The sequence below is a fragment of the Puntigrus tetrazona genome, chromosome 14 (assembly GCF_018831695.1).
Source record: "Puntigrus tetrazona isolate hp1 chromosome 14, ASM1883169v1, whole genome shotgun sequence".
In the NCBI taxonomy this organism is placed as follows: Eukaryota; Metazoa; Chordata; class Actinopteri; order Cypriniformes; family Cyprinidae; genus Puntigrus; species Puntigrus tetrazona.
Window position 1 is genome coordinate 11181249 of NC_056712.1, and position 26686 is coordinate 11207934.

The following is a 26686-nucleotide window of genomic DNA, read 5'->3' on the forward strand; positions in this document are numbered from 1 at the left end:
TAAACTCTCTTTCAGACGTGTGAGAATGTGCTTTAATGGAAATGGCTTGGAATAAAAGGCGGTGTTTTGTTGCAGACAGTTGTGCTGCGGTTTGGCGTGGAGTTCACAGCGTTGACGGAGGCCCAGGGGAAGCGCTCTATTCACAGCGAAGCGAGATGGACACTGTTGTGCTGGATGAGGGAACAGCAGGAGGACTGAACTCAGAAGCTGTGTGAACGCTTGCCAGGCCAAAGTTTAGCGCTGGTGTTTTGCAGAGTGAATGTGAGTTTTGGGTGAGTATCAATGTGTTTTAGCTCTGTGTCTGAAAACCTAAAAAATGCTGTCTTTGTAGAGGTAGGAAGCAACGAGTCCAATTTTAATGTTTGCTCAACGTCCTATTTACTAAGATTCCTGCATCTGGTTGGATTCTGATATTTGCCTGTGATATCCCACAATCCTTTCTGTGTGGTTTTCAGTGATAACGGCGTTATTTTTTTCATGAGTAATGAAACAAATGACTGTTTCCCCAGTTACAACGCTGTTACCGTTACTGATAATAATATGCAACGTTACTATAAATTATTATAGGTTAATATTATTTTTCAGGTGATCTGAATGGATGCACGGTGTGACGTACTTCTATATGATGCACAGTAAACTAGTGTGAATATGCACGGATCATGCCAGATTAATACATCTGTAAACAATCTAGTCTTCAATAAACAGTAATGATATGTATTATAGGCCTATTTATAATAGTTTTTTTACAGATTGATGCAGATATGAATTCATTAACCCATCAGCATCAGCGTTATGATCAGCATCTAAAGACTGAATTATTTAAACACGTATCAGGCATAAAATTGACTTAAGTTAAGCTGATTATCTTGGCAGAATGTTGAGTAACAAAACTAATGAGCTGTTCTGGAAGTTTTGGTGATGCCACAAAATTATCCACACAGGAATCGTAACCCGGATAAAGTTGCAGTTTTTTTTTTGCCTTTCTTAGCACTGACATGATTTTCGCTCTCGTTAATTTATATTACGGTCTGTTTGTACTTTTAATGATAGAAGATACGTTCTGAATCAATTGATATGAGATTCAGTGTTTCTGCACCTGAAGTAAACTCAAAGATGATTCAAATTTTGAATTTAGGAAGCAAACCTCTAGTATTTTCTCACAAAATAATAAAATGTTGTATCAAAAAAGTTATACATTTTAGCATTTACCATGTTAAAAATTGACATTAGAGAACTGTGTCTCGGGCCCTGATATAATCAATCATTTACAGCAATAAACACAAACGTCCTATTTTCACATTTTCTTTATCTCAGAATTAGATTATTGACTTTTGCCAGGGTTTCACATGCAGGTTCACATACATCTCTGGCCACTGGATGAATGACCATATCGTTTCATCGTTTACTCATTGACAAGGTGGTATGGCAAATGGATCTGTAAGATGTATCCCACTCACTAGTATTAATTTTAACTAAAATAATGCATATTCTATAATATATATCTATTTAGTACAATATCTGTTTAATTTTCTTAATGTAAGTGCTAACTCTCCCGGGTTTTCTGCAACTTATGTATTAATATACATGAACCAAGCAGCTCATTAATCCTAGTGTGTTTTATATTGTTATTAATAGAAGAGTTCATAGAAGTTTTATCACAGATCTTCTTTTATTCCACCTTTTTAAAGAAACATTAAATGACAGTTCTTATAATCTTACAATGCTAAATTGTAAACAAAATAATACATATTATATTGCTGTAAAAACTACTATAGCGATTTTATTGCCAAGGTGTCCATAAATAGTTGATAATATTTATAATTTTGAATTTCATATTTGTCTCCCACAGAAACATAAAGTTAGAGAAATGTTATATATTTATTATTTATTCTATTTAGTGTAAACTTCAATTATTTAACATGCAATTATTTACTATATATAGTACTGTGCAAAAGTTTTAGGCAGGTCTGAAAAAATGCTGTAAACAAAGAATGCTTTCAGAAATACACATAATGATTGTTTATTTTTAATTTACAAAATGCAAAGTGAGCGAACAAAAAAAAATCTAAATCAAATCAGTATTTGATCTTACTACCTTCAAACCAGCGTCAGTTCTTATATGAACACTTGCACAAAGTCAGGGATTTTGTAGGATTATAGTCAGGTGTATGATCAACCAGTTATACCAATCAAGTGCTAATGATCATCAATGTCACACGTAGGTTGAAACCCAGTCATGAACTGAAACAGGCTTAAAACTGGATGAGGAACAGCTAAACTGTGCTACCAAGGTGAGGTTGTGAAAGACACAAGGTAGACACAAGAGCACAGCAACAAGACACAAGGGAGTTATACTGCATCAACATGTCTCTCCCAGACAAAGATTTCAGCCTTTTCACATAGTGGAGGTTTCTTGAACGTTTGGACCTGCATTTCTGCAAATGGAGTTAGGATTTGGTCAGGATCAATGGTGTTCTCAATGCTGAGAAATACAGGCATCCATCACACAATACCATCAGGGAGGTGTATGATTGGCCCCGAATTTATTCTGCAGCGGGACAATGACCCCAAACATACAGCCAAAGTCATTAGGAGCTATCTTCAGACGTACTGGAAGTGATGGCATGGCCCTCACAGAGCCCTGATCTCAACATCAGCGAGTGTGTCTGGGATTACATGAAGAGACAGAAGGATGTGAGGAAGCCTACATCCACAGAAGATCTGTGGTTAGTTCTCCAAAATGTTTGAAACAACCCACCAGACGAGTTCCTTCAAAAACTGTGTGCAAGTGTACCTTGAAGAACTGATGCTGTTTTGAAGGCACAGGCTGGTCACACCAAATATAGATTTGATTTAGATTTCTCTTTTGTTCATTCACTGCATTTTCTTCATTTATGAAAATAAATATTTAACACCAAATGTATTTATTTATTTTTATGTTTAAATTTATTTATCATTTCTGTTAACTTATGACTCCATTTATACTAAGAAATAAGCACCAAGGTCACTAAATGTTTACTTGTTTTTGATTAAAGCACACTTGAATTTGTTCTAGATCATTACACATGACATATAATGGTGTCTTGGAACCATTTTGGAACAGTCTAAAACAACTATCAGCCTAAAACTTCCTGATAGGAATGCGTTGAAAAGAGAATACCAATGTATTGCTTACTAATGTGTATGTGTGACTAAATATAAAATATGTTAAAATTATAAAAAAAATTATAATAACGTTATGCATTTTTAGTAAATATAGTAATATATAGTAAATATATATTTTGAGTAAATGTATAAACAAATATAAATAAAAAAATATATAAAAGTTCTAATAATATAATAAAAATTGATCATTGAAAATACAAACTATACATTCTAAATATATATATATATATATATATATATATATATATATATATATATATATATATATATATATATATATATATATATAAATAACATATAAATATATATAAATAGTTTAAAACTAAATCCCACTTGAGGGAATTACCTGTTACACATTCAGACAGGACACACACCTGTAGAAATGCATGCACGCGCACAAACACACACACACACACACACACACAGACACACACACATCAAGAAAGCAAACACACGGCACAGCTGTATCGTCTTCTCTTCCGTCTTCTGCCGCATTCTGAACTTCCCTCAGCCTCGGAGACAAAATGTCCTATAAAATAGAGCAATTTGTGTGTGTTAGATGCGTTTAATGTTTATTTTATCGTCCTCAGGGAAAAATTACATTTGAAGAGTAAAAAAAGAACAAAACCAAGTGATGTGCGCTAGAAATTTAATTAGGCTGAATCTGTGTTTGTGTGGCTTGTGCAGATGTGCAAGTGTGTGTGTGTGTGTGTGTGCGCGCGCGTGTGTGTGAGACACTTGTATAATGGCTAGATCAGACACAGAGACAGGGATTCAATTACTGCGGCCTGTTCTCACTCACACCCCCTGGCGATACACCAGCTCTCATTTAAACACACACACACACACACACACACATTACTCATTACACATTACTCACAGCTCTGTAATATTGCAGGAAAAGTAATATATAGCTTGCTGTACGACAGCATAAGAAAATAAAACAAACAGAGTAAGCGCACAAATAATCTTAAGAGATCAATCGTCAAACCCCGGCGGAAGAGAGTGGATGATCGGTGTATTGGAAAGCAATCTGTGAGCTTTTTGTAATTATGATTATTTATATAGGCCTTTAACTTTGGTATTGTGCCTGACATCAAATGAATATGACAATCGATCGCGTGGATTCCTCTGCAGGGTGCACATTTCTCATGGCCTACATTTCTCCTCATCCTCTTTCTCTGGCTCTTGCTCTTTCTTTAAAGAAAACACACACTCACCCACCACACACACACACACACACACACACACACACACACACACACACACACATCAGTGCAGCTGATGCTATTTTAATGGTAATGTGTATAATTTCTGTTTTACTAGCTTTGCCAAACATAATTGTATGATATTTGGGTTGCACAATATTACTGTGGATATTAGACATTTTTTAATACTGAAAATATATGCATGCTCATTTCTTTCATTTTAGTATTTAGCTGCTCACTTAAAGGTAATCTTCAATAACACTCTTAATTCTTTGAAAATTAATATAAACACTGTACATCATATGTTCTGAGGCATTTAAAATTAATCAAATAATATTTATTAATACATTTTAATATTAATATTTAATATTTGTATCAATATTAATCATATATATTTACATCTTTTATGGTTCAATGTATTTCTTTAAAAAAATTGAAATCTATCTATCTATCTATCTACATCTATCTATCATATATTTCTTGTAATTACTTATAAAATTATAATTAATGTAATTTTATTAACATTTACTTAATATTTTATTTGAACGGAGACACATTTATGTAGAATAATTTTTATTCTAAACATAAAAATGTTCTTTATTTATATTCAGTGCTAGACTTTCTTTTCTTTTTTTTATTTCTGCGATATTTGTTGTTTAATACACATTTACGTGCAGCGTGATTTTAGACCAATTGCATTTGACAGTGGGCGGAGCTTTCCAGTGCGACGCTGCACAAATATAACGGGCCGTTTGCAGCTGATTAGGATAAACTCAGATATAAGAGCACGAGAGTTTTTATTGCTTTTCCCTCTGTAGTGTAGTTCTTTTAAATTGTCACTGTTTTCCTGTCTTGTTCTTCTCACTGGCGCTGTTTTCTGTTTCTGTCTGTCTCTCTCATTTAGTTTTCACTGTGTTTCATATTTCATCCACAGGTCTCACTCGAAATCTCAGCCGCAGGGATAATCCAAAGCAACACGTATGCAAACCCTCCTGAAATCTCAGAAAAAAATCTATACGGCGGTGCAAGCTTGGTCCAAGGACATCTCTCACACACACACACACACACACGCGAGCCTTTCTTGAACCATCGGCTGCTGTTTATCAATCCTCAGTGCTGCAGGTCTGACAGCAGCTACACCTCCATCTAGAGCTGTCAGCTCTAACACACCACACCATCTGATGGAGAGAGGGAAACAGGTGAAGAAGGAGCGGGAGGAAGATAACGTAGTCAGATAGCATGCTAAAGGTCAGCATTGCTGGTGTTGCTTGACATTGTAGGTGTCTGGTATCTCAACATTATCCTATCAGCTGTTTTTGTTCATTCCTTCAGTTTTTTCGAACTAACCCAGAGGAAAATTCAGTTGCTCTGAGGTTGCTTTCGCACGGATAGCTCAGTTTATGAACTCTCTTTCCCGTTTGCTGAATATTGTTCACTTTGCCACAGCTCTTAAATCTCATTTATGTACAAATTTGACATCAACGCCAAAACATTATTGGATCTAGTGCTTCGTATAAAAGATTTAATGAGGATATAATGTTTGTTATCAACTTGGTCTCAGATCTTTCTTCAAAAATGATACACATAATAAGACACAAGTTGAATTTAAATATTGATGCATGACAAAAATGTAAAATGTTACAAATGTAATAATATATAAATATATTTTATTTTTATATATCTTAATCGAATTAAGAACCGTTATTAATCTTAATTTCGGTTCTAATTCTGCTCAGATATGTCACATGAAGATGCCATGATCAGTTTGAAATTAACAACAAAATACTATTTCTTTTCATGACATACAAATATTAGATAGCAAACGTTTTCTAGTTCTATGTATTTCTTAAAAAAATGCAAAGTAGAAGTACAGTTTTAATACTAATGTCTAAAATAAAATGGAAATTCCATTTAAATATAAAACTTTGTTTAATTATATGTATATTTTTAGATAATCTTATTTCCACTCCAATATGTCACATAAAGATACCAAAATACTATTGGTTCTCATATGACAAAATATTTAATGATGAAAAAATATTTTTGCGTGAATTAAGAATAAACTCAGATGTTTCTTATAAAATAAAAAATATAAGGATCATTTTAATATACTGTAGTTGACTGAATAAATGTTTATAAAATACCAATAATCATATAAAAGATGCAAATGTTATTGTCATGGTCGTGGTTTCGCGGGAGAGAGCACTCAAGAAAAACAAAAAACCCACGTAAAGACCTCGTATGGACATTGACGTTCGGACAAACTGAATACAAACACACAGGACTTAAATACACAAGGTAATTAACTAAATTAACAAGACACGGCTGAAGACAATAATACAATTAACATGGAGGGAAGGTTGGGCACAGAGAGCACATGGCACGACACAAAAACAATAACAAAAGAGACGTGACAGTTATTTGAATGTAATCATAAATATTAAGTCTTGTTTCTGATGAAATATGTTGCATAAAGATGTATCGTGGTCAGTTTGAAATAAACACCAAAACTCTATTGGTTCTTGTATGTCATATAAAAGTTCTGATGTTGAAATAAAAAATTTTTGCTGTGAAAAAAGGTTCTTGAGATTATAAAAATGTAAGAAAGAGATTAGATGGAATGGTTATTTGTGGAACCAAAAATGGTTCTATAGCATGGCTGTGAAGAACCTTTTAAGCACATTTATTTTTAAGAGTGTATCAACTTGACCTAAGGAGCTTCTTCACAAATTTTAATGTTGGTGGTGAAATGTTTATACAATTTTCTATATGATTAAAATTTGAATGATTAAATAATAATTGTCATGCAGTAAAATATAAAGCTGTAAACTGAACGTAGACAGTGCAGCTCAGATAATATGGTCTTGAGACAATTTGACAAGAAATATCGGAGTTCAGATTGAGATCTTTGGTTTGTGATTGCAGACTTCTGGTGTCTTAGCAAATCTGAGGGGAATCTCTAAAAGAGACCCATGTGAGATTACTGGGACCTTTTCCCCAGGAGAAATAGTCCTCATGTGCTCTCCTAATCTAACCAAGAGAAGCCACTGAGATATTAAGGCGTTTTTCATCTCAGCAAGGAGAAATCAAAGATAGAAAGAAACTAAAGCAGAAGTGATCAAATGGATTTGGTTATAGTAGAATGAAGAGGAAGGGCAGGATTCGGCAGCATTTCTGTTCAGATAAGAGCAGAAGTTTGAAGTGTAGATGAGAGAGTGATGAAGTAGAATCGTGACCTTGAGAGAGAGAGAGATGCATCAATTATTCACCTCAGTAAAAACACACAGAGAGATTTGCTGTACGTTAGCTGCTCTCAGTATCGACCTCTAACCCCTGCGGTGTGCGTCAGGACGACTTACGGGTAAACTCGTCCGGTGTGTGAGCGTGTGTGTGTGCTGTGGGAACACATGCGTTTGTGTTTGTGTCCATGAAAAAATCTCATGAATATAATCAGGTGATGCTCATTTCAAAACCTTTTTTGTACACTGAAAAAAACGATTCTCTGAATTCACTCAAATAAACGCAAAGGTAAGTGGTTGACATTTATTTTAGCTACATTTAAATAAACTAATTAAGTTGACTAACTTTCAGCATTACTTTATAGTGTATATGGACATCATTTTAAAGTTAATTGATTATGCCAAATAAATGAGTAATGTTAAATAAAAATGTTAATAATAATAATAAACAATAATATCCCTATAGTGAAAAATAAAAATACTACAATGTCTTTGAAATACAATAATTTTACATTTAATGTTAAATCTACATATTTAGGTAATATAACAATGACTTAAAAATGAACTAATTTTCTACTTAATGCACTTTAATCGGACTGAAGACCAAGTAAAGATGCACTAAAGAATATCCGACTGTGCTAGAATGGAACTACTGCAAGTACACTTTAAAAAAAAAAAATGTTATAAGATCTTACAGTCCTCACCAGTTAGTGACATTAAAACACATTTTAGGCTTAATATTAAGAAATTTGCATTGTGCACAAACTAGTAATCCCAACAAAGTTTACTTATAATTTTTATGTAGGTAAGCCTTGAGGAGCATGTCAGTAGATATGTTAATATATATACTTGTGAAACTTTTTTTGTGATATGATAGTGATATATAGTATAACATTAATGTAAAAGATTAAATATTTACAAAAATTAAAACTAATTTAAAACATAGGGTGAAATATGAGCTGGTCATTTTCTTGACGGGGTTGGTGAGATTCTGACGAGAGGAATGGTTTGCTGGGTACGTGATGTGTACGTGGCCACAAATTTTATGGTTATATAAAGTCTCATCTCCTCAATGATCAGGCTTATATGAGCAAAAGTGACGACAAGAGAGAGAGACGGAGATAGAAACTGATGGAGAATTTCCGAACATGAGAGATGGATAATGTGTTTTATTCAGAAGTCCATGATTGACAGTCCATTTACCTCTTAAAGTACTTGAGAACAGTGAACGTCTCCGTCCTGATTGTTTCTCGGGAGAGGTATCTAAGGAGAGCCGTGTTCCTCCATTTCTCTCTCAGCTTCCATCTTTTCACTTAAAGTTTCACAGAGGCCTGGAGATTGACTCCTGTTGTGTCAGAGTGAAAAGCATGTTCTCCGAAAAGCTCATCACCCCATCCGGGAATTATGTGAGTCATCCTCAGGTTCTTGAACACAGCGCTTCCGATTGCATTCACTCCTTTAAAAGATTACATCGAAAATTTCAAACTGTCCCGGATTGTGTAAAAATGGCTGGAAAAATAATTGGCTGCAGCTTGCAATGCGCTTTTCTCAGAAAAGCTAAAAATATTCCGGTTTTTATTGTATTCTAGCGAAGATCATTACACACCTTACACACCTGCTTTATAAGTTCTACGTTACTGGAATTGCTTGAAAAGTACAGTGACATGATTTTTCATCCAATCTGCAAATAGACAAAACGAAAACTTCAGACTTTCTACATTTTTTGTTTTACTTATTCAATTAATTAAATTGCATGCAGGATTTCCAACTGCATATATATAATATGCAAAATCTCCAAATGCACTTGACGTATTGCTAAAAATAGATTTGTAAGGATTTTGACCAACAAACTGCTTCTGCAAGTCAAAACAGTTCAGACGGATACTATATTTAATAGAAAGTGACAGACCACTGCGGTTATGATTTAAATACGTTGAATGTACAGATGAAAAAGCATGTCAGCAGAAATAAGGTAACTATGGTTAAAGTGCCTACATATGAAGTAAAAGCAGCATAGTTCTGTGTATGTATATATATATATATATATATATATATATATATATATATATATATTATCAAACCCCTCCAGGCTGTCCTTCCTCAGTAGAAATGTACTGTGATTTACTGCTTATATGTAAATAATAAAACTCCTCTGTCAGTGACCCTGACTTTGTCAGACTTTGTTATAAAAATGTTCTAAATATGTCATGCTGTTACTTGCATTATACAGCAGGTCTACGAATGAAAAGAAATACGAAAACGCATAATTGGGAAAATTTGAATAGTTTCGGTTTAGTTTTGTTAATCATTTGGTTGGTTTTCGGCTGGTTTTATTGGTCGCTGGGTTGGTTTCTGTTGATCATTGGGGTGTTTTTACTGCACAGATCTGGCAACCATGTTTTTTTGTAAAAGCCAAAAACAGTAGTGAACAATTACTGTGGCATATTATCTAATCGAATCTAAATAAATTAGACTTGCGGCTTGCATGCGACCACCAGCTGCGGCAAAATGACGCAGCCGCGAAAGAAAGCTCACATGTAATGATCCAAACAAATGCCTACAAGAAAAAATGAAAGAAAAGGGAGAGAAAAAAGGCGACAAAGTCGTGACAGAAGTTTTGTGTGTGTGCGTGTATGTGTGAGAACTTCTCATTGTACAGAGGAGGTTTTGAAGTTTCTCTCTCTGCTCTTTCCCCATGAGAACTGGCCTCCCTCTTTCTTCCTGTCAGCCCTCCAGATTGTTCTCTTTTCTCTGCAGCATTCTTTCCCTCTATCCTGCACAAACGAGTGTCGGGTTGCACTCAGCACCTGTTGGGGGTTGAAAGCATGTGGGATTAGACTGTTCACAGCTAACGAGTTCAAGGACTCCATTACTGCATCCACAGAACAAGCCAGACACAGCAGTAGTCGCAGGGCCAGGTGTAGATGTGTGATAGAGAGAGGAACTGCTTTCTGAAGTGTTGGCTGCTCCCTGCATACTCGGATATATCTAGAAGTTCACTAGACAATATAAAACATATGAAAACAATATATATGTGTGTGTGTGTGTGTGTGTGTGTGTGTGGATGGGTCAAAGACGAAAATGTAAAAGTTTTCTGTTTAAATTAGTGTCACGGTTGTTCTTGTTTTTCTGCATTGGCCAGAAATAAACTTCACACATTTTTCCCTGATTCAATAATAAATTTACCTACTGAAATGTCATTCAGTGTAAGTTTTCAGGCATATTTACAACCCACATCTATTTATGACACATTAAAAGATTAATTACTTTCACCCCAAATACTAATTAGTTGTCATTTTACATTTTTTAATTTGCCGCTATCCTACGTTTTACCCATTTGTCAGTAAGATTTTTTACTCATTTAAAATGAGTGTAATGAAGAGTTTGTAAAAACAGATAACTCAGTGTTTTTTTAAAATGGTCAAAAAATCATGTTTTTATTATGTCATGTTTTATTGAGTAAATTATCTGTTTTTTTTTTTGTTTCTTTGTTCTAACCCAATCAAAGTGACCCAGCTGCAGTTTGATTGAGATTAATTGGAATGTACAATGAAAAAACTTTTAAATTAACCCTTCATATATATTAATTACTATTAATAAAATGTTAATACATTTTTATTTGAAATAATATCTCGCATACAAAAAAATGTCAAATCCCCAACTGCTTTTGACATATTGCCAAAAGTACATATATTAATTATAATTTTTTAAATAAATAAAATGTAAAACTTGTGAATATCTTAAATGTGTTTCGGCATTCAGCGCCTTTTCCCCCAAGCATTAAAATTTATATGAAGTTGAGAGCATATGTGCATAAATCAGCTATTTTCATGGCAGACGGTAACCTGTTTGATTTTTCTGCCAACTAAATAGACAAAATGCCCTTTCATACTGTACTCCATGTGAACACCCTGAAAAGAGCACATGACAGGGAATGATACCGGGGCGATTGGAACGCACTCAGAGAGAGAGGTGACCCCCCTGACGGAAAAAAATAAAGAGGAGAAGAGCGAGAGGAAGTGAGAGCGATAGATCCGATGTCATCTTGAATTAATGACAAGGAAAGAGTGAGAAAAATGGATGGAAGCAGTGCACAAACAGAGTGATGGATGGAGCGACGGAGAGATAAAAAGCTCAGATACGCACAAGGTTCTGCAGATGGACGGTGGGGGTGGGAAGGGAAATAAGAGAATGGAACGAAGAGGGGAAATATTAAAAGAGGGTGAGAAAAAGGGGGGAAAAACAGCAAGACAGAATTCTAGAGCCTGAGGTGATGGCATGAGCGAGCATCAGAGAGAGAGAAAGAGAGAGAGAGAGAGAGATGAGACGCTCTGAAGAAGGAGAGAGTGGCCAGACGAGCGTGACTGTGTGGAGCAGGTGTATTAAACATGCTGATGCCTTTAAAACAGACAACAGACTATAAATTACTGCAGCGGCTGTTATTAGTGCAGCACAAGAGCAGTGAAGTATAGAAAGACTTCAGTAACCACCCTACACCCATACTAATGCACCAAGAGAGAACAAGAGTAATTAAACTACAGAAAAGAAAGAAGTGGAGTGGAGAAGTGCTGTTCAGGTGATGGAGGGATGGAGATGGAGAGAGAGAGAGAGGGTGATAAAGAAGTAATGAAGGGGACCGAATATGAGAGTGTGCAAACGGCAAGAGCTTAGTGCTCATTAAAAACACAGGCCCCATTAGAGAGCAAACTACCCGTTTGAAAACACACTCTCACACACACACTCACACACACACACACACACACACACACACACACACACTGAAAGAGTGCAAGAAGCTGAGGAGAAAAGGAGAGAAATCAGATTGCAGGACATTGTCACACTGTTTGGAAACAATGTTTTTTTTTTAACATCCGAACAAATCGTTGTCTCGTATCTGCATTAGCAGACAAGTTTCCCCACAAATGAGATTTCTTTAATATGTCCGTTTTTTTTTCCTCCAGGAAAATAAATATTTTACCCCAGAGTTATTGTTTTGTCATTATTTACACACAAAAAGACTTTCCCTGGCTGTTATTTTTAATATGATAACAGTGAATGAGTTCCAAAATTACCGAAAAGCATCATGAAAGGATCATAAAGCGATTCATATAAATGCACGTGAAAACTTTTTTCTGATAAACAGCCCCAAAAAAATGTGTGCCATATAAGTGAGTTAACCCATTCATGAGTCGCCAGATTTGTGAATGTATAATTTTGTATAAAAGTCAGTTGATTCATTTTCACTTTCGGGTGAACTATTCCTTTAATATCTTAAGACATTTCTAAAGTAAATATATCATGATTGTATGAAAGTTCAGATAATTATGCATTGCATTGTTTATAGTGACTTTGCATTCAATTTAAATCTTTAAAGCTCCTGTCTCAATTCATTACAAGTGCATGAAAAGAAAAGACCAAAGCGCACTTCAAAGTTTTGCTTATGTATCCTGCCTCTCAGAGAGCACGCTGCTACATGGATTTTGTTATTTTTTTCTTCTGATTTTAATTGGTCTACATTTGCAGTTTTTCTGTTTTATATATCAATATTTAATTGGCAGTGCTATGCACTAAGAAATTCCATTGTTCTGGCAAAGCCATTGCAGAACAGTCAAACTAGATCTGAACCCAGACTATTGATGTTGCGCTGTCTCTTAATCAGATGTAGGAAGAGCAGCAGAAACAGACGGAGCCTTCGAGAGACACAGACCGACTGCTGAGCTACTGCTGTAATGAAATAAAGATGTTCTGGAATGATGCCTGGCGCTCTGGACACCAGCGGGGATCTTCACAGAACAAGCCTCTCACAGGCTGGCCTGAGCTAAACCACAGTCTCTCTATAGCATGTCACTCCTCAGCAGCCATCTCAGCTATGCTACGCTATTGTTATGTGAGTGTATGTTTGTATGGTAAAGGCTAAGACCTCCAATCATGCCTGCCCAGCTTACCTAGATTATAATAGATCTTCAGGTCTTAAGTTTGGGAAATGTCTTTTTGCTGTCTTTAATATTTTACCATTCAAAACACACAAATGTTTTATTACACTGCAATTTGTATAATTAATAGTATGATATTATACTGCTAAACTGCTGTTAAATTACTGTTTGTTTTAAAATTGTGAAATGCACTTCTATTTTTCCTTGTTTTACAGCGATGAGTCCTCTGCACAATCTGACTTTGCTGCAGCTTGGAATTAACCTTCTGCTTCATCTGGTCAGAGGAGAACCGACTGAGCCTAGTTTCTCCCAAGTTTTTTTTTCTTCATTTCTGTCAATTTTTGGTTCCTTGCTGCTATCACGTCTGGCTGGCTTCATTGTTATCAATCTGATTGCAAAGGTAACATTTTTAACTGAACTGAATTGGGCTTTTGTATTATTAAACACAATTATTCCTGTTTAATACTGTAAAGCTGATTTAACACAATGTGTATTGTTAAAAGCATTATGTAAATAAAGGTGACGTGACACATTAAATCTGAATACACAAAAAATTGACTTATTTCTATCATATATGGATACTGTAATTCAGTTGGAATATCTATATGCAAATAGCAACCTCCAGCATCAGTCAGCATAAATGCACCTTTAAGGCACCTACAGTTTTGTCAGATCAGCTTTAAATGCTCAAGCTCTTTAAAGGAATAATTTAGTAAAAAAATGCAAATTCACTACCATGTTGTTTCAAAACCGCAAGACCTTCATTCACCTTCAGAACATAAATTAAGATATTTTTGATGAGTTTTCTGACCCTGCATAGACAGCAATGCGACTGACACATTCAAGGCCAAGAAAAATAGTAAGGACCGACACCTGAAAATTATTATAATTGCTTCATAAAAATAAGGCTGAATCACTGATTCACATGTGCAGGATCCGAAAGCTCTCAAGTTTCATCAAAATGTCTTAATTTGTGTTATGAATATGAGCGAAGGTCTTACGGGTTTGAAACAACTATGGCTTTAAAGTTGGTTGATTTCAGGTTTGTCAACGTTAGCCAGTAATAAAATGCTCCGAAAGTGATTCCAAAGATACTGTTCCTCTGTGTCACTATCACTGTCTGTGGCGTAGACTGTTCTCACAGATACAGAATGATTAAAACTTCACCGTTAACGTTAAAGTTATTGTCCTTGGTGTGAACCAACCTTTATACCGTCAATTCACACAGAGCTACAGAAACCTAACAGCCCCGGATGAACCAGGTTATAAAGAACTAAAATGACAAAAGACAAATGGATTCAGTCTGTGACTACAGGTCGATCAGTCTATGACATAGTATTTCTTTGTTCTCATTGTGTTCTGTGAAATGGCTCACTTTGACCCCTGTCAGGAGGAAAATTCTGGATCATTTTCATTGTGTGTGACTCAATTAAGGGTTTTAATACAGAAAGTACCATAAAAGAGCACATTATGACACGCTTCAGTAGACAGTATTGATAACACAACTCTATCTCTCTCTCTCTCTCTCTATCTTTCTGCAGTGCAGTGTTCTGTGTTTCCTGTGACAACCTATCAGTGTACTCAAATCTATGAGCCATGGAGATGCACGGCCGCCTCCAGCCCTGCTCTCAAAAAGCATGACTCAACAATCCCCAGCGTCCTCCCACCCCATAATCCTCTGCCCAAGAGATGGCCACCACTCCAGACCAAAGCCATGTTGCCGAAGGTAAAGCCTTGCTCGAGATAATGGGTACATTTCGCAGAGCTTTGGTTAATGTGATACCTCGCGAAAAATGCGATATGTGGACGCTAATTTCATGGGTTGGAGAAAAAATGCAATGAAAAATTTCCTCTGTAAGCACCAACATCTGAGGCCTTCACCTGAAGCAGGTAAATGGATGACTCCTGCACGAGTTTTATGAGCCTGCTTGACCTCGTGACCCTCAAGGATTCTGATAGACGTGGAACTAATCAGAGTCAATTTCTTACATAAGCCTTTGCCAATTTGTCAGCAAGTCATTTCTGTATCGGCCCCGCTGTTCCGGTTTCAGCATTTTCTAAAAATATCCATTTGTGAAGACGACGTCCTCGGGGAAAAAAATGGAATAAAATGACATATTCAAGAAGAATAATGAGATATTTTTGTGGGTTATTAAGTGGACTTGAGGGGAAAATTGACTTTTTTTCCAGAGTAACAGAAAAGTTTGTCTCGGACAAAAGCGAGTGTCGAATCTAATTGAAAACCTGATTTATTAACACATAAAGTCATATTTGCTTTGTTAAGGAAAGTGTGCTGTGATTGGTGGGTAGACTGCGGATGTGAGCAGTGATTGGTTGGATTGCTGTGAATGAGAAACGTGAGTGCATCATTCATGCAGAAAAACCACCAGCAAAGTAAATAAATTTATGATGTCGACATTTTTTTTAAACCAGAAAGATATTAAGTATTAATATTAATAAAATATTAAGAATCGGCACATTAGAATAATTTCAGAAGGATCATGTGACACTAAAGACTTTATTACTGTTATACTGTGTATTTGATCAAATAAATGCAGCACTGGTGAACGTAAAACACTTCAGCATTAAAAAGACTTACCAACCCCGTGGTGTATATTTCCTTATTTTTAATAATTTATCTTTTGTGGCCTTTAATGAACATTTCGTTTACCAAAATGAATTGCATGTGTTAAATTAATTTCAATCTAGGCATTTCCTCTTTCTGTCTTCGCAACTGAACATCCTGTGAAATCGCTTCTGAATCGAAAAAGAGAAAATATTTAATTTTAAATTTAATCCAACCCTAATGTGAGCAAGCACCGGTCAGTTTCAAAGCGAACGTGAGCAGAGATCAGTCAGTTCCTGTCAGGCCAAAGAAAATTCATTACATAACTGGTTTAATGTATGCAGGCTAACATTAAAGGGGAACTTGGCCCTTTGGGGCCCCGCATTTTGGATCTAAAACTGAATCAGTCTTCAGTCTGAAGTCAAAATTGATACAACTAATGTCAAGTTTGCACTATTGTCTTCCGCAGCATTAGCCCCATGAATGTTTAATACAAACCCAAACATTGTCTGTGCTTAAGCTATTAAATGAATCAGACCATCCCTCCATTAACAGATTAAAAGCTTTACATTGTCTCCTTGTGTTCTCCATCTCTACCTCCCTCCTCCATTTCTCCATTTCTAATTGACTGTAGATAGAGTGGAGCAGAATAAAGCTTCCCCAGGGAACCTGGCTGGTTACAGCGGGAATCTCAGTACTGAATCATCCCGATGTTTACAGGAATACTTCAGCCAAAGACGAAAACTCTGTCATCGTTTACTCACCCTCAAGTTGTTCCAAACCGTATGACTGTCATTAGTTCGTGGAAATTTTTTGATTGATGTAATCTTTGCTCTTTCGCACAATGAACGGGGACTGAATCTTTCAGGTTTCAAAATGGCAAAAGCTCCATAAAAAAAATTGTCTTGACTTGTGCACTCTGTTTCAGATCTATTGAAGCCGTACGTTTACTTTGTGTGAGGAACAAACTGAAATTACAGTCATTATTCACTAATAATCTCACCTCCGGTAAGCTATTAATGGCAATTAAGAAATGGATCAGTTCTTTTTTTGTGAACTGGATCAATCGATTCATTAAAAATGTGACTTAAAAGAATGATTCATTCACAAAAGTCTAATGACTTTCAGTGAATAATGACTGTTCCTCACACAAAGCTATCATATATATTCAATATTATTTTAAACTATTTTTTGTCAGTTTAAATAAAATGAGTGTGTGTGTGTTAATGCTGTCAAACGATTATTCGCATCAAAAATAAATGTGTTTGTTTACATAATATATGTATCTGTACTGTGCAATAATTATTTATATATAAAAACACATAGTATATGTTTTAAAAAAATGTAAACGTATATACTTTTGTATAATCGTATTCCTATATTTTATTTTATATATAAATATATTTTCTTCAATATATACGCACACACACACAGTATACATTTTGCAAAAACTTTAACAACAATATATACCATACATATATATTGTAATATTGTAAATAGAATTATTATTGGACATACCAAAAATTAAAACTTAAATCAAAATAGAACAATAAAAGCTCGTTCAAAAAACTAAAATAAAACTAATAACAGGCCTGAAAGGTTCTCGTGGACTGCTTTTATCAAAGACGTTACAATGAAATTCACTCTATGTTTTCCATGGAAGAAAGTAAGTCAGACATGAGGTTGAGTAGTTAATAACAGTGTTTTCATTTGTGGCTCTCTTTAAAGAAAAACAGAGAGAGAGAGAAAGAGAGAGAGAGAGAGTCTGACTGATGTAGTCGATTGCCTTATTAAATGATAAAACTATCAAGCCTGCCTTCTGGCCAGAGAAGGAGACGCAGCACAATTATAGAGAGAAGCAGAGGAGGGGTGCTGGATTTCTCGAGCCATCAGGCAGAGACAAATCCTCACAAACACAAAACCCAAACATTCCCCGGTGTAAAAGTTGATGTCTCTTTGGAGAGTTATGATCCGAAGTGCTCATCGGAGGGCGGTGGCTCTGGCAGGAGTGTGTTCACGTGTGCTTGTGCTAACAGAGATGTATTCTGGGAGGGGAAAGTCAGAGATCGCAGACTGTGTGATTAAACTCAGTGGGACACAGAGAAATCTGATTAATAAATAAACGCTTTCTCACCGGCTTCCATATGCCAGAGAGACTCCACCAGCACCTCGTCTGCCTTTATCAGAGGTGATGATGCTCTGATTAACCCAGATGCAATTAGAACAATGACACGGCCCAGGGGAGGTCACCGACTGCACAAACTCACTTCAGAGCTGATAATATATGCAAAACATCAAACATTAAACACACACCCATCACGATTAACAAAGAAAGTTCACTCAAAAATGAAAATTCTGTCGTCATTTACTCAAACCTGAATGGCTTGCTTTCTTCTTCATGAATGTGAAAGGAGATCTTTTGAAAGTATGTCAATGAAAGTCAATAATACAGAGACATTTAAAATGTCTTCTTTTGTGTTCCACTTATGAAAATAGGTCTTGATTGTTTATTTCAGTTAATAGCTTTATCTCTTGTTTCTCCTAAGGGCCTAATAAACTAAATGTCTATAGTTTGCCAGCACAATGTTAGAGTGGTTTCCAAGGTGTTGCTAGGTAGTTTCTAACTCAAAAGACTCCACTCATAAATTGCTTTGATGTTCTGATTGATTGCTAGATTTTAATTCAGATTAAAGTCGCTGGGATTGTTTTCAGTTATATAAAGCATCTTTGTTTGCAAGCAAAATGATTTACGATTTATTTTTATACATATAGCCTACCATATACGCCATATACGTTCAGTCGGTACATTTTTTAACTTAAAATAAAAAGATACTTCAATTCAGAAAGAATGCATTAAATAGATCAAAAGTGGCTGTAAAGACATTTATAATGTTATAAAATATTTCTACTGAAAAACCACTGCTGTTCTTTTGAACTTTCTATTCATCAAAGCATCCTGAATCATGGTTTTCAACACTGATAAACAATAATTGAATTATGTATCCTCAGTTATGTCCAAATTTTAATTTAAATTGTAATTATATTTCGCGATCATCATTTTTGAGCGTAAGTGACTTTTAGCGATTATTTAAGTGAAATTAAGAGACTTTTAAAAACTTTAAATATACCAGTATCGAGCTATAAAGTGAATTACTTATTATCAATCATCTCATTATTTATCATTTAAAATGAATGATTACTTTATTTATTTATTTTTTTTAATTAATAAATGAATTATATATTCACAATATTACTGTTTTTACTGTTTAGTTATAAAATATGTAATTTAGTTATTATCAATTATCTAATTATTTATTATTATGTCTATTATTAAAGGAATTATATTTCACAATATTACTGATTAAATAAATTTTAAGCATAACAAGTATATAGATCATTTGAACAGAGTTTAATGAGCTTGAGTTTGTATTTTGATTACAAACTTCATGCAGAGACATGTGAGATTTACTGAGGCTTTCTCTCCAGCGAAAGCCCCGAGAAGCAGCAGACTTATGCAAAAGTCTCAGTTTGAGCTCCATTTGATCTCATTTTCGCACGTTCACGCTGACACACGCGGCGTCTTACGGCTACCGCAGGCAGAGAAGATGACATCTAGACAGGCACGGTTGATTTGTTTTCTTTCTTTTATTTGAGATGGTACATTATCATGGATCACAGAAACAGTGAATTCTCATTTTTACACCTGATAGGAAACAGGGCACATTAACAGAAGATGAGCAGAGGAAAGAATCGGCACAGTAAAACAGGTCCGAAAAGTGACCCAGAGGGCAGTGGTCGAGGAAGGGTTCGGGTGCGTTTGTGTGGAGGAGGTTTATTAAAGGCAAGTCCAACATGGCACAGAGAGACATGCTCGAACCACAGCACACTCCACATCTCCACTCAACCAGTCACCGAATGGCAAGTATTTCAAGTATAATGACTATTTAAAACTTAATCTTGTGTGCTATTTAAGTGTTTTCCCACTTCAGTTCCTTAATGTTTATGAAGTGTCACATGAAGCGTTAAGCATGACTGAGCATGTGCAGTAATGAGGGAGCTCTGATTGGCCGGCTGCATGACTTTGGGTTATGATCGGGGCACAATCATCATTCAACACCAACATTGAGGCAAATAACCAGGCCCAGACGGAATCAGCACACATTTCTGCAGCGGACTGGAGGTAAAAGCGTGGTAAAATGTGTACTTCTATTCAATCCTGATTCTTTTGTTGATTAGTTGATTCAGCCGTTGATGCGGACAAAACTAGTTTTTCGGTAAAATCCGACACCGCAAATGTAGTGAAAAGATTTTTACCAAAAACGTATTGTTTTGCTTGTTTTGTATTCTTCATTTGGATAAAACCGCTTATACAACAAAATTTTCTTAATGGGTATTTTTTAATTGTTTTACGGTATAAATATCTAAATATTCTTAAATCAAGTCTTGCTTTCTGAGATTATAGAAAAAAAAAGTATGTTTATACTTGAAGCAAGAAAACAATCAGTGGGGCGAAAAAAATAAACTTAAAGTGAAGTGCTTTAGTTGCTTAATTTTCATAATTTATTCAGTAAACAATTTTTTATAATTTTACATAATCTCGATTTAAGAATGTTTAGGTATTTACTGAAAAAAACAAAAACTACTTGTTTAGAAAATATTTTTTGCCTTGTAAATCAATACATATAAAATTAAATGTAAAATTATTAGCCTCATATCTCACAATGTAAACAAGCGGTAAGTGCTATAAACTAAAACGGTGTAATAAAGAGTGCTTTTATAAAACTGGAATGTGATAAGTGACCAACGTTCAACAAATAGCTCATTCAGTTTCAATTATCGTTTCGAATCATATCAAATCTTTTAAATTGATTATATTTCAATTTCGAAAAACGTTCCAATTTCAGCTGAATACGCAGAGGCGACTACACGCCAGCAATTTGTAGATTGGCACAAAAAAAAGCCCACTGGAATCCTTCCTCTTCATGAATCCTGGGCAGGACTATCAGTTTCACCGACCAATGACAAAGTCTTCAAGCTACCTGTTTGAAAGCAATTCACGCAATCCATGTGCAAACACGACCGCGTTATAATACGCAAACGCGGTCCAATTCTCCAGAATTCAGCAGCCACCGATTCCATGAGGGCCTGCAACGTTTAAGTAGACCAGAGTGCTCATTGTTGATAGTTTCATTAAAATTAACTGCAAAACAAGACAAAATAAATCCGTCAAGCCGTTATTAAAAGTGAAAATACAGCGCTGTGAAAAAAAAAAAAAAAAAAAGACATAAGTGCACTCCATAAAAGAAGATTAAATACGGACTATTTTGGGCATCTTCATTAGAAAAACATTACCAGTGGTGATTATTTTCATGCAATTGATGGTGCATTGTGGGGTGACAAACAGTGGCACACAGTCCAGTGGGCTCACAATGCAGAGCCAGAGGAGAGAGAGAGAGAGAGAGAGAGAGAGCGAATCAACATCAGTACAACTGAAATGAGTTTCAGTACGGGTGCCTGCAGCCGCCAAATAAATCAGTGTCCGCATACTATAATAATAAAGCTATGAGCCTACAGGGTAAACTCCTCTCTCTCTCTCCTGCAATCTTCCCGCTCCTCTCTTTCTCTCTCCATCACGCTCGCAGCTCTCTCGCCGGGGTGCTTTTTTCTCTAACCCATACTCTCGCTCTCTCTCCTCCACTTTCTCCATCCCTTTATCCCTTATTGTGTGTTTATCTCTTTTCCTGTCCCTTGCTCCCTGCAATCTAGCGCTCGGCGCAGAGGATTCGCCGTGGCAGGTTTCTCTTGTGTACACAGACGCAGATGGGCGCGGAGGAAATGTTAGACTCATATTAAGCAAATCTGTGTACGGGCCAAGTCGTGGTTGTAATGCGGCACACGCAAGCAAACAGCGAAATTGTTATGGTTAATTTAGTGTGGGATCCGTCTCTCTAGCTCTGTTCCAGTTTTGAACGCTGGTTCACGACACGGGTGTTTCCAGGTGGATTAGCTAGTTTAACCAGGCAACATTGTGCTGGTTAACCAGGTTTATTAGCGAAGTCGGGCTGTAAGCACGAAAACTTGACTTGCTTTTTTGAGTTTGATGTTAGCATGTTGCTAAGCTAACAGGATGATATGCCGATACGCATAAAATAGAGTCGTTTAGCCTTGTGTGTGTATATATATATATCCTTGAAACAAGATTAAATTACCTGAGAAGCAGCACAGCATTATTTATTTCTTATTTTTTATGTTGTGAACTGGAGTGAACTAGTAGATTTTTAAGCATAAACGAGTTAAGGGAAATACAGAATACTCTAATATTACATTCACGTCTTTCTATATATGCAGTGTTGCTCAGGTACATTTTTTAAAAAGAATTTTACATATATCTGACTGAAAAACAATAAATGTGGTGGGAAATTTTTTTTCAAAGTTAAACAAAAAGTTTCAAAGTTTTTCAGTTAAAATATCTTGAGACAACAAGACAACCTGAAAAACTGCATGCTAAAAAAATATTAAGACTTTTTTTTAAAGAATACAAGTGTATTTTTACTGGCAAACAATTAAAAAAAGACTAATTAAAAATTCACATTTTACAGCATACTCACAATCATTGACTTGATTTATTTATTTGTCTAGTGCTCCAGTTTGAATTTCCAAACATCCTTGAACAAGATAACCTTACATGAGAGACAACACTGCATAAGATATTAGTATATGATTTCACATAATAATCTTTAATACTCATTAAAAATGCATTTTCTTAAGTTTTAATGTCTTATGTAGTGTTGCCGGAAGGGTTTTTAACATTTTTATGGATAAGCAAGTTAAAAAACACTAATTAAAAACGCATTAAGAAATCGTTTTTGCAGTATATGCACAATAATTAGGTGAAATAGTGATTCTTTAATTCGATTGAGCTATTCTATCAGTTTTTAAAAGTATTTAATTAAACGTATTTATAATCCACATCGTTCACCCGCATCCTGGAAAACCGTAGGGCAGCCCAAAACAAAGTATTATAAATTAGCCTTCAAACGCTGTCTAAGTAGTGAGCTCGCTAGGTCTCGGAACAGGCTAACACTTCTCTTCTGTCTACGCCTCCCAAAACTTTTCTGCAATGTGCATTTATTTAACGCATGGCTTATTTGTTTATTTTTTTGAAATATTGTAATGTGAATCACTGACACCCGTGCCTTTGCTCTCCTCCTCCGATGTCACTCATTCTCTGCCTCCCTCTGTTATGGCTGGGCGGACGACACTGGCCCCCGATAACAATTAAAAAATAACAACAGCCATCATAAAGGCTGCCCGCTATTTCGACAGGCGCATCAATCCAGAGGCGCTCTCGTTTCTTCTCTTAATTAACCCTACTGATTGAGCGGGCTCGCTGCGTGGCTCGCTGACCTTGCCACGGAGGAGAAAACGTTGAGGAGCACGACGTCTGTTCAATCAGTGCGCACCCCTCTATGTTCCTCCGCATAATAGATCAGTTCACAATCTGATTGTTAAGTCATGTCGGTGTAATCGAAGGTGCTTCTTGAGAATGCCAGATGAGATATGAGCACTTTAGCTAAGCTTTAATTTCTTCCAGAGAAGAGGAGGAGGGAGGTGAATGTGTTCAGCAGACCTCGTGCTCTAAAAACCCATCTGGAAAGAAAGCAGACGGAGGCTGCGTCTGAAGCTGCAGTTAGCAGGTAATACGCCATTCAACCGTTCGTGGTCAGTTAGGCTTTTTTTTAACAATAATATTTAAGCCGTTTTTTCCTTCTCAGTGAAAAATGGATTGGCTCACATTGCAGCTACATCCGATTTGTAATTTTAATGTGGCTATTAAAGAGTTGATTTATTTGTAAAAATTAAAAAATCTACTAGTGCAGTAAGACAAAATACATTTGTTTTTGTTTTTTTGAACAAGTCCTAATGTCTTATGCTGTGTTGTTTCATCTTGTTTCAAGGATTTTTTTGATGACGTTTTGAAAGAGGACAGTTTTTTTTATTCATGTCTTAAGTTTTTAATTAGTCTTTTTAACTTGTTTGTTAGTAATAATCCTCTATTCATCAAAGACTTCTGGCAAAAAATGGTGACACTTTAATTAAGGCCTTTTTCTGTAATACATTAGAAAAGGTTATTTAAGACTATCAAGGGTATGCAAAAGGTCATCATTATAACCAAATCTAAAAAGCATAGTGTTATAATGAATTGATAAGTGTTATAATATATCGACCGCGTTACAATTATTTAAGAGATTGCACAATGAATTGTAAGTTGCATTACAAGGCATAGTTAATGCATTTAAACTTCTTTTATAATGTATTATACATAAAGGCTTTAAGTAAGGTGTTACCAAAAGTTGTAATCACAGTAAACCTACATATATGTAGTTTACCAAAAACAATATGCATTCATATCATTTAATTGTTTTCAGACAGAATTCTTAGCAACTTAGAAGAAATTATATTATGTAAAAAACGTTTTACCTGCCATCTAAATAAAAAAAGAAAGCGCATTTTGATTACCCAGACATTGTAATCATGTGTTTTTGCACAGGCATTACAATGGCCTCTTGCGGTCTGAGGGGAATAAGATTCTGTGAGGCACCGAATCTCGTATTTACTGAACATACATCAACGGTGGAGAAGTAAGTTCTCGATTGAATCCAGTACGAGTGCACCCGTGTTCTCTCTCTCACTTCCACGGATGGACATGCACGAGAGCGAGGGAAAGAAACGAGATTGAGAAAAAAGCATCGGTGTCAGCAAAAGATTTATAACAAACAGAAAAAGCATGTGATTCTAGACTGTAGGTTTTTTTTCCCTTCGCTGGAGGGTTTGAGTCTCTCCCCGTCTCCGTCTGTTTCTTCCCTTGATCTCTTTTTTCTATTTCGTTCCCATCACGAGTAATTCGTCCCCGTGAACACACAACAAGATAAACAGTTTGTGTTGTAAGCCATTATCTCTGTGAAAGTAAAACAACAGGCACAGGGAGAGGTACCAGGCGACAGGCGGTTGGAAAATGACTTCCTGTTTCTTCCCCTCGGGTTCTAAACCCAGACCGGACTCCAACACCTGCTGTGCGGCGATATATTTATTTATTTAGCGTGTTTATTTCTTTATTTTCGGCTTTATTACTCATGTTTTTTTTCTGTTCTCGGACGTGTTTTTTTATTTATGCCCCTGGTTAGAGTGCACAGTCTGTGCTGAGTCAAAAAATGAAAGCACATCGCAGATAGAGCAATAAATGAAAAGCGCTTGCATCTGCGCGATCGGCTCTGCAGCAGGGCAGAGGCGTGTGTGTGTGATTAGGTGTGCGGCCTGATTTCAGAGACATGGAGGCGTGAGAAACGGGAAGATTCGGAAATCGTGCTCGACAGGTTTTTTTTGCTCTCGTGTCAAGCGAATCACGTACTTACAAACACATACATTTTGTCTCATTTCATACGACGACATGATCAGCGACAATAAACACGGCGGGTTTTTTCCGAACCCAAGGAAAGCCGGCGCTTTCCTGGTTTGACTCGCTTTTCTGAAGCACACTGACATTATACGATAGATACATGGCAAGACCAAATCATTCGTTCACCGTCGGCTACTTGTCAGTCCGAGGAGTCGCGAATCTTCCGTGTGATTCAAATGATTCAGGCGGAGGGAATCCCGTTGGGAAAGCGATTCCCTAATGAACAAGCAGCTATATCTATAGCAGACCCTCTTCCCGAGAAGGAGAAAAAGAATGAATGAAAGAAGGAAAGAGGGATAGAACAGTTGTCCGCTCGTTTCGCACTTCGATCTGTCGTTCTTGTCGTCCCTCGATGGTAGAGTCTGGATGTGAGCGAGTACTTCAGGAGGAAGTGTGTTTGCGTGTGTTGTGTAAGAGTGTGTTTGTGTCTGTTGGTGAGTGTGTGTGTGTGTGTGTGTGTGTGTGTGAGAAAGAATAAGGGTTTCTACCCCCAGCGGAGGGCACTGAGCAGCAGGGCCGCGAGTAGGAAGTGAGGGATGGAGAGGGTGGAGGCCGAGCTGTGGACTCTTCCGGCCTCAGAGCCCAGGTTAGTGACTGTCGCCTTGTCTGAGAACGGAGGGATGATGTTGAAGCTACCTCCTCCTCCGGTTTGGTCTTCTTCGTCCTCTTCCTCCTCCTCTTCTTCCTCCTCATCTTCTTCGCTTTCAATCACCTTTTGGAAACAGAGAAATGCCTCTTTAAAGGTTACGCAGAGCAGACTTGTGTAAAACAGGCCACGTCACTTCCAGTTCAGCTCTTTATACATATATACATACATGTATATACATATATGAAGAGTTCATTCGCAAAAATGGATTCTCGAAAAGCATGGTTTTTCATTGTGAATTCCAATTAATCTTGACCTTAAATTGCAGTCAGGTTTTTTGGACTAAAAGATCATTTTAAAAAACAGCTAGTTTTACAAGCTAGCTACAATAAAGACTTGAATACGAGTTAAAACAGTGATCTGTTTTTTGAAAAAAAAAGCTACTAAATAAAATCAAAATGGAAAATATACAAATAAATCTAATACAAATATTATTAAATGTCATTATTATTATTAGTAGTAGGTAGTTGTT

General features: G+C 36.1%; 1 protein-coding gene across 1 annotated transcript in view; it reads right to left on the reverse strand.

Moving 5' to 3' along the window:
- Positions 1 to 19737: 19737 nt before the first annotated feature.
- Positions 19738 to 26686, reverse strand: part of gfra3 (GDNF family receptor alpha 3) — a 28383-nt gene continuing 21434 nt past the window's right edge. Inside the window, exon 8 of the mRNA XM_043257360.1 lies at positions 19738 to 26280. Coding sequence (XP_043113295.1) covers positions 26053 to 26280 — 228 coding nt within the window. The 3' untranslated portion in view covers positions 19738 to 26052. The remainder of the gene's footprint in view (positions 26281 to 26686) is intronic.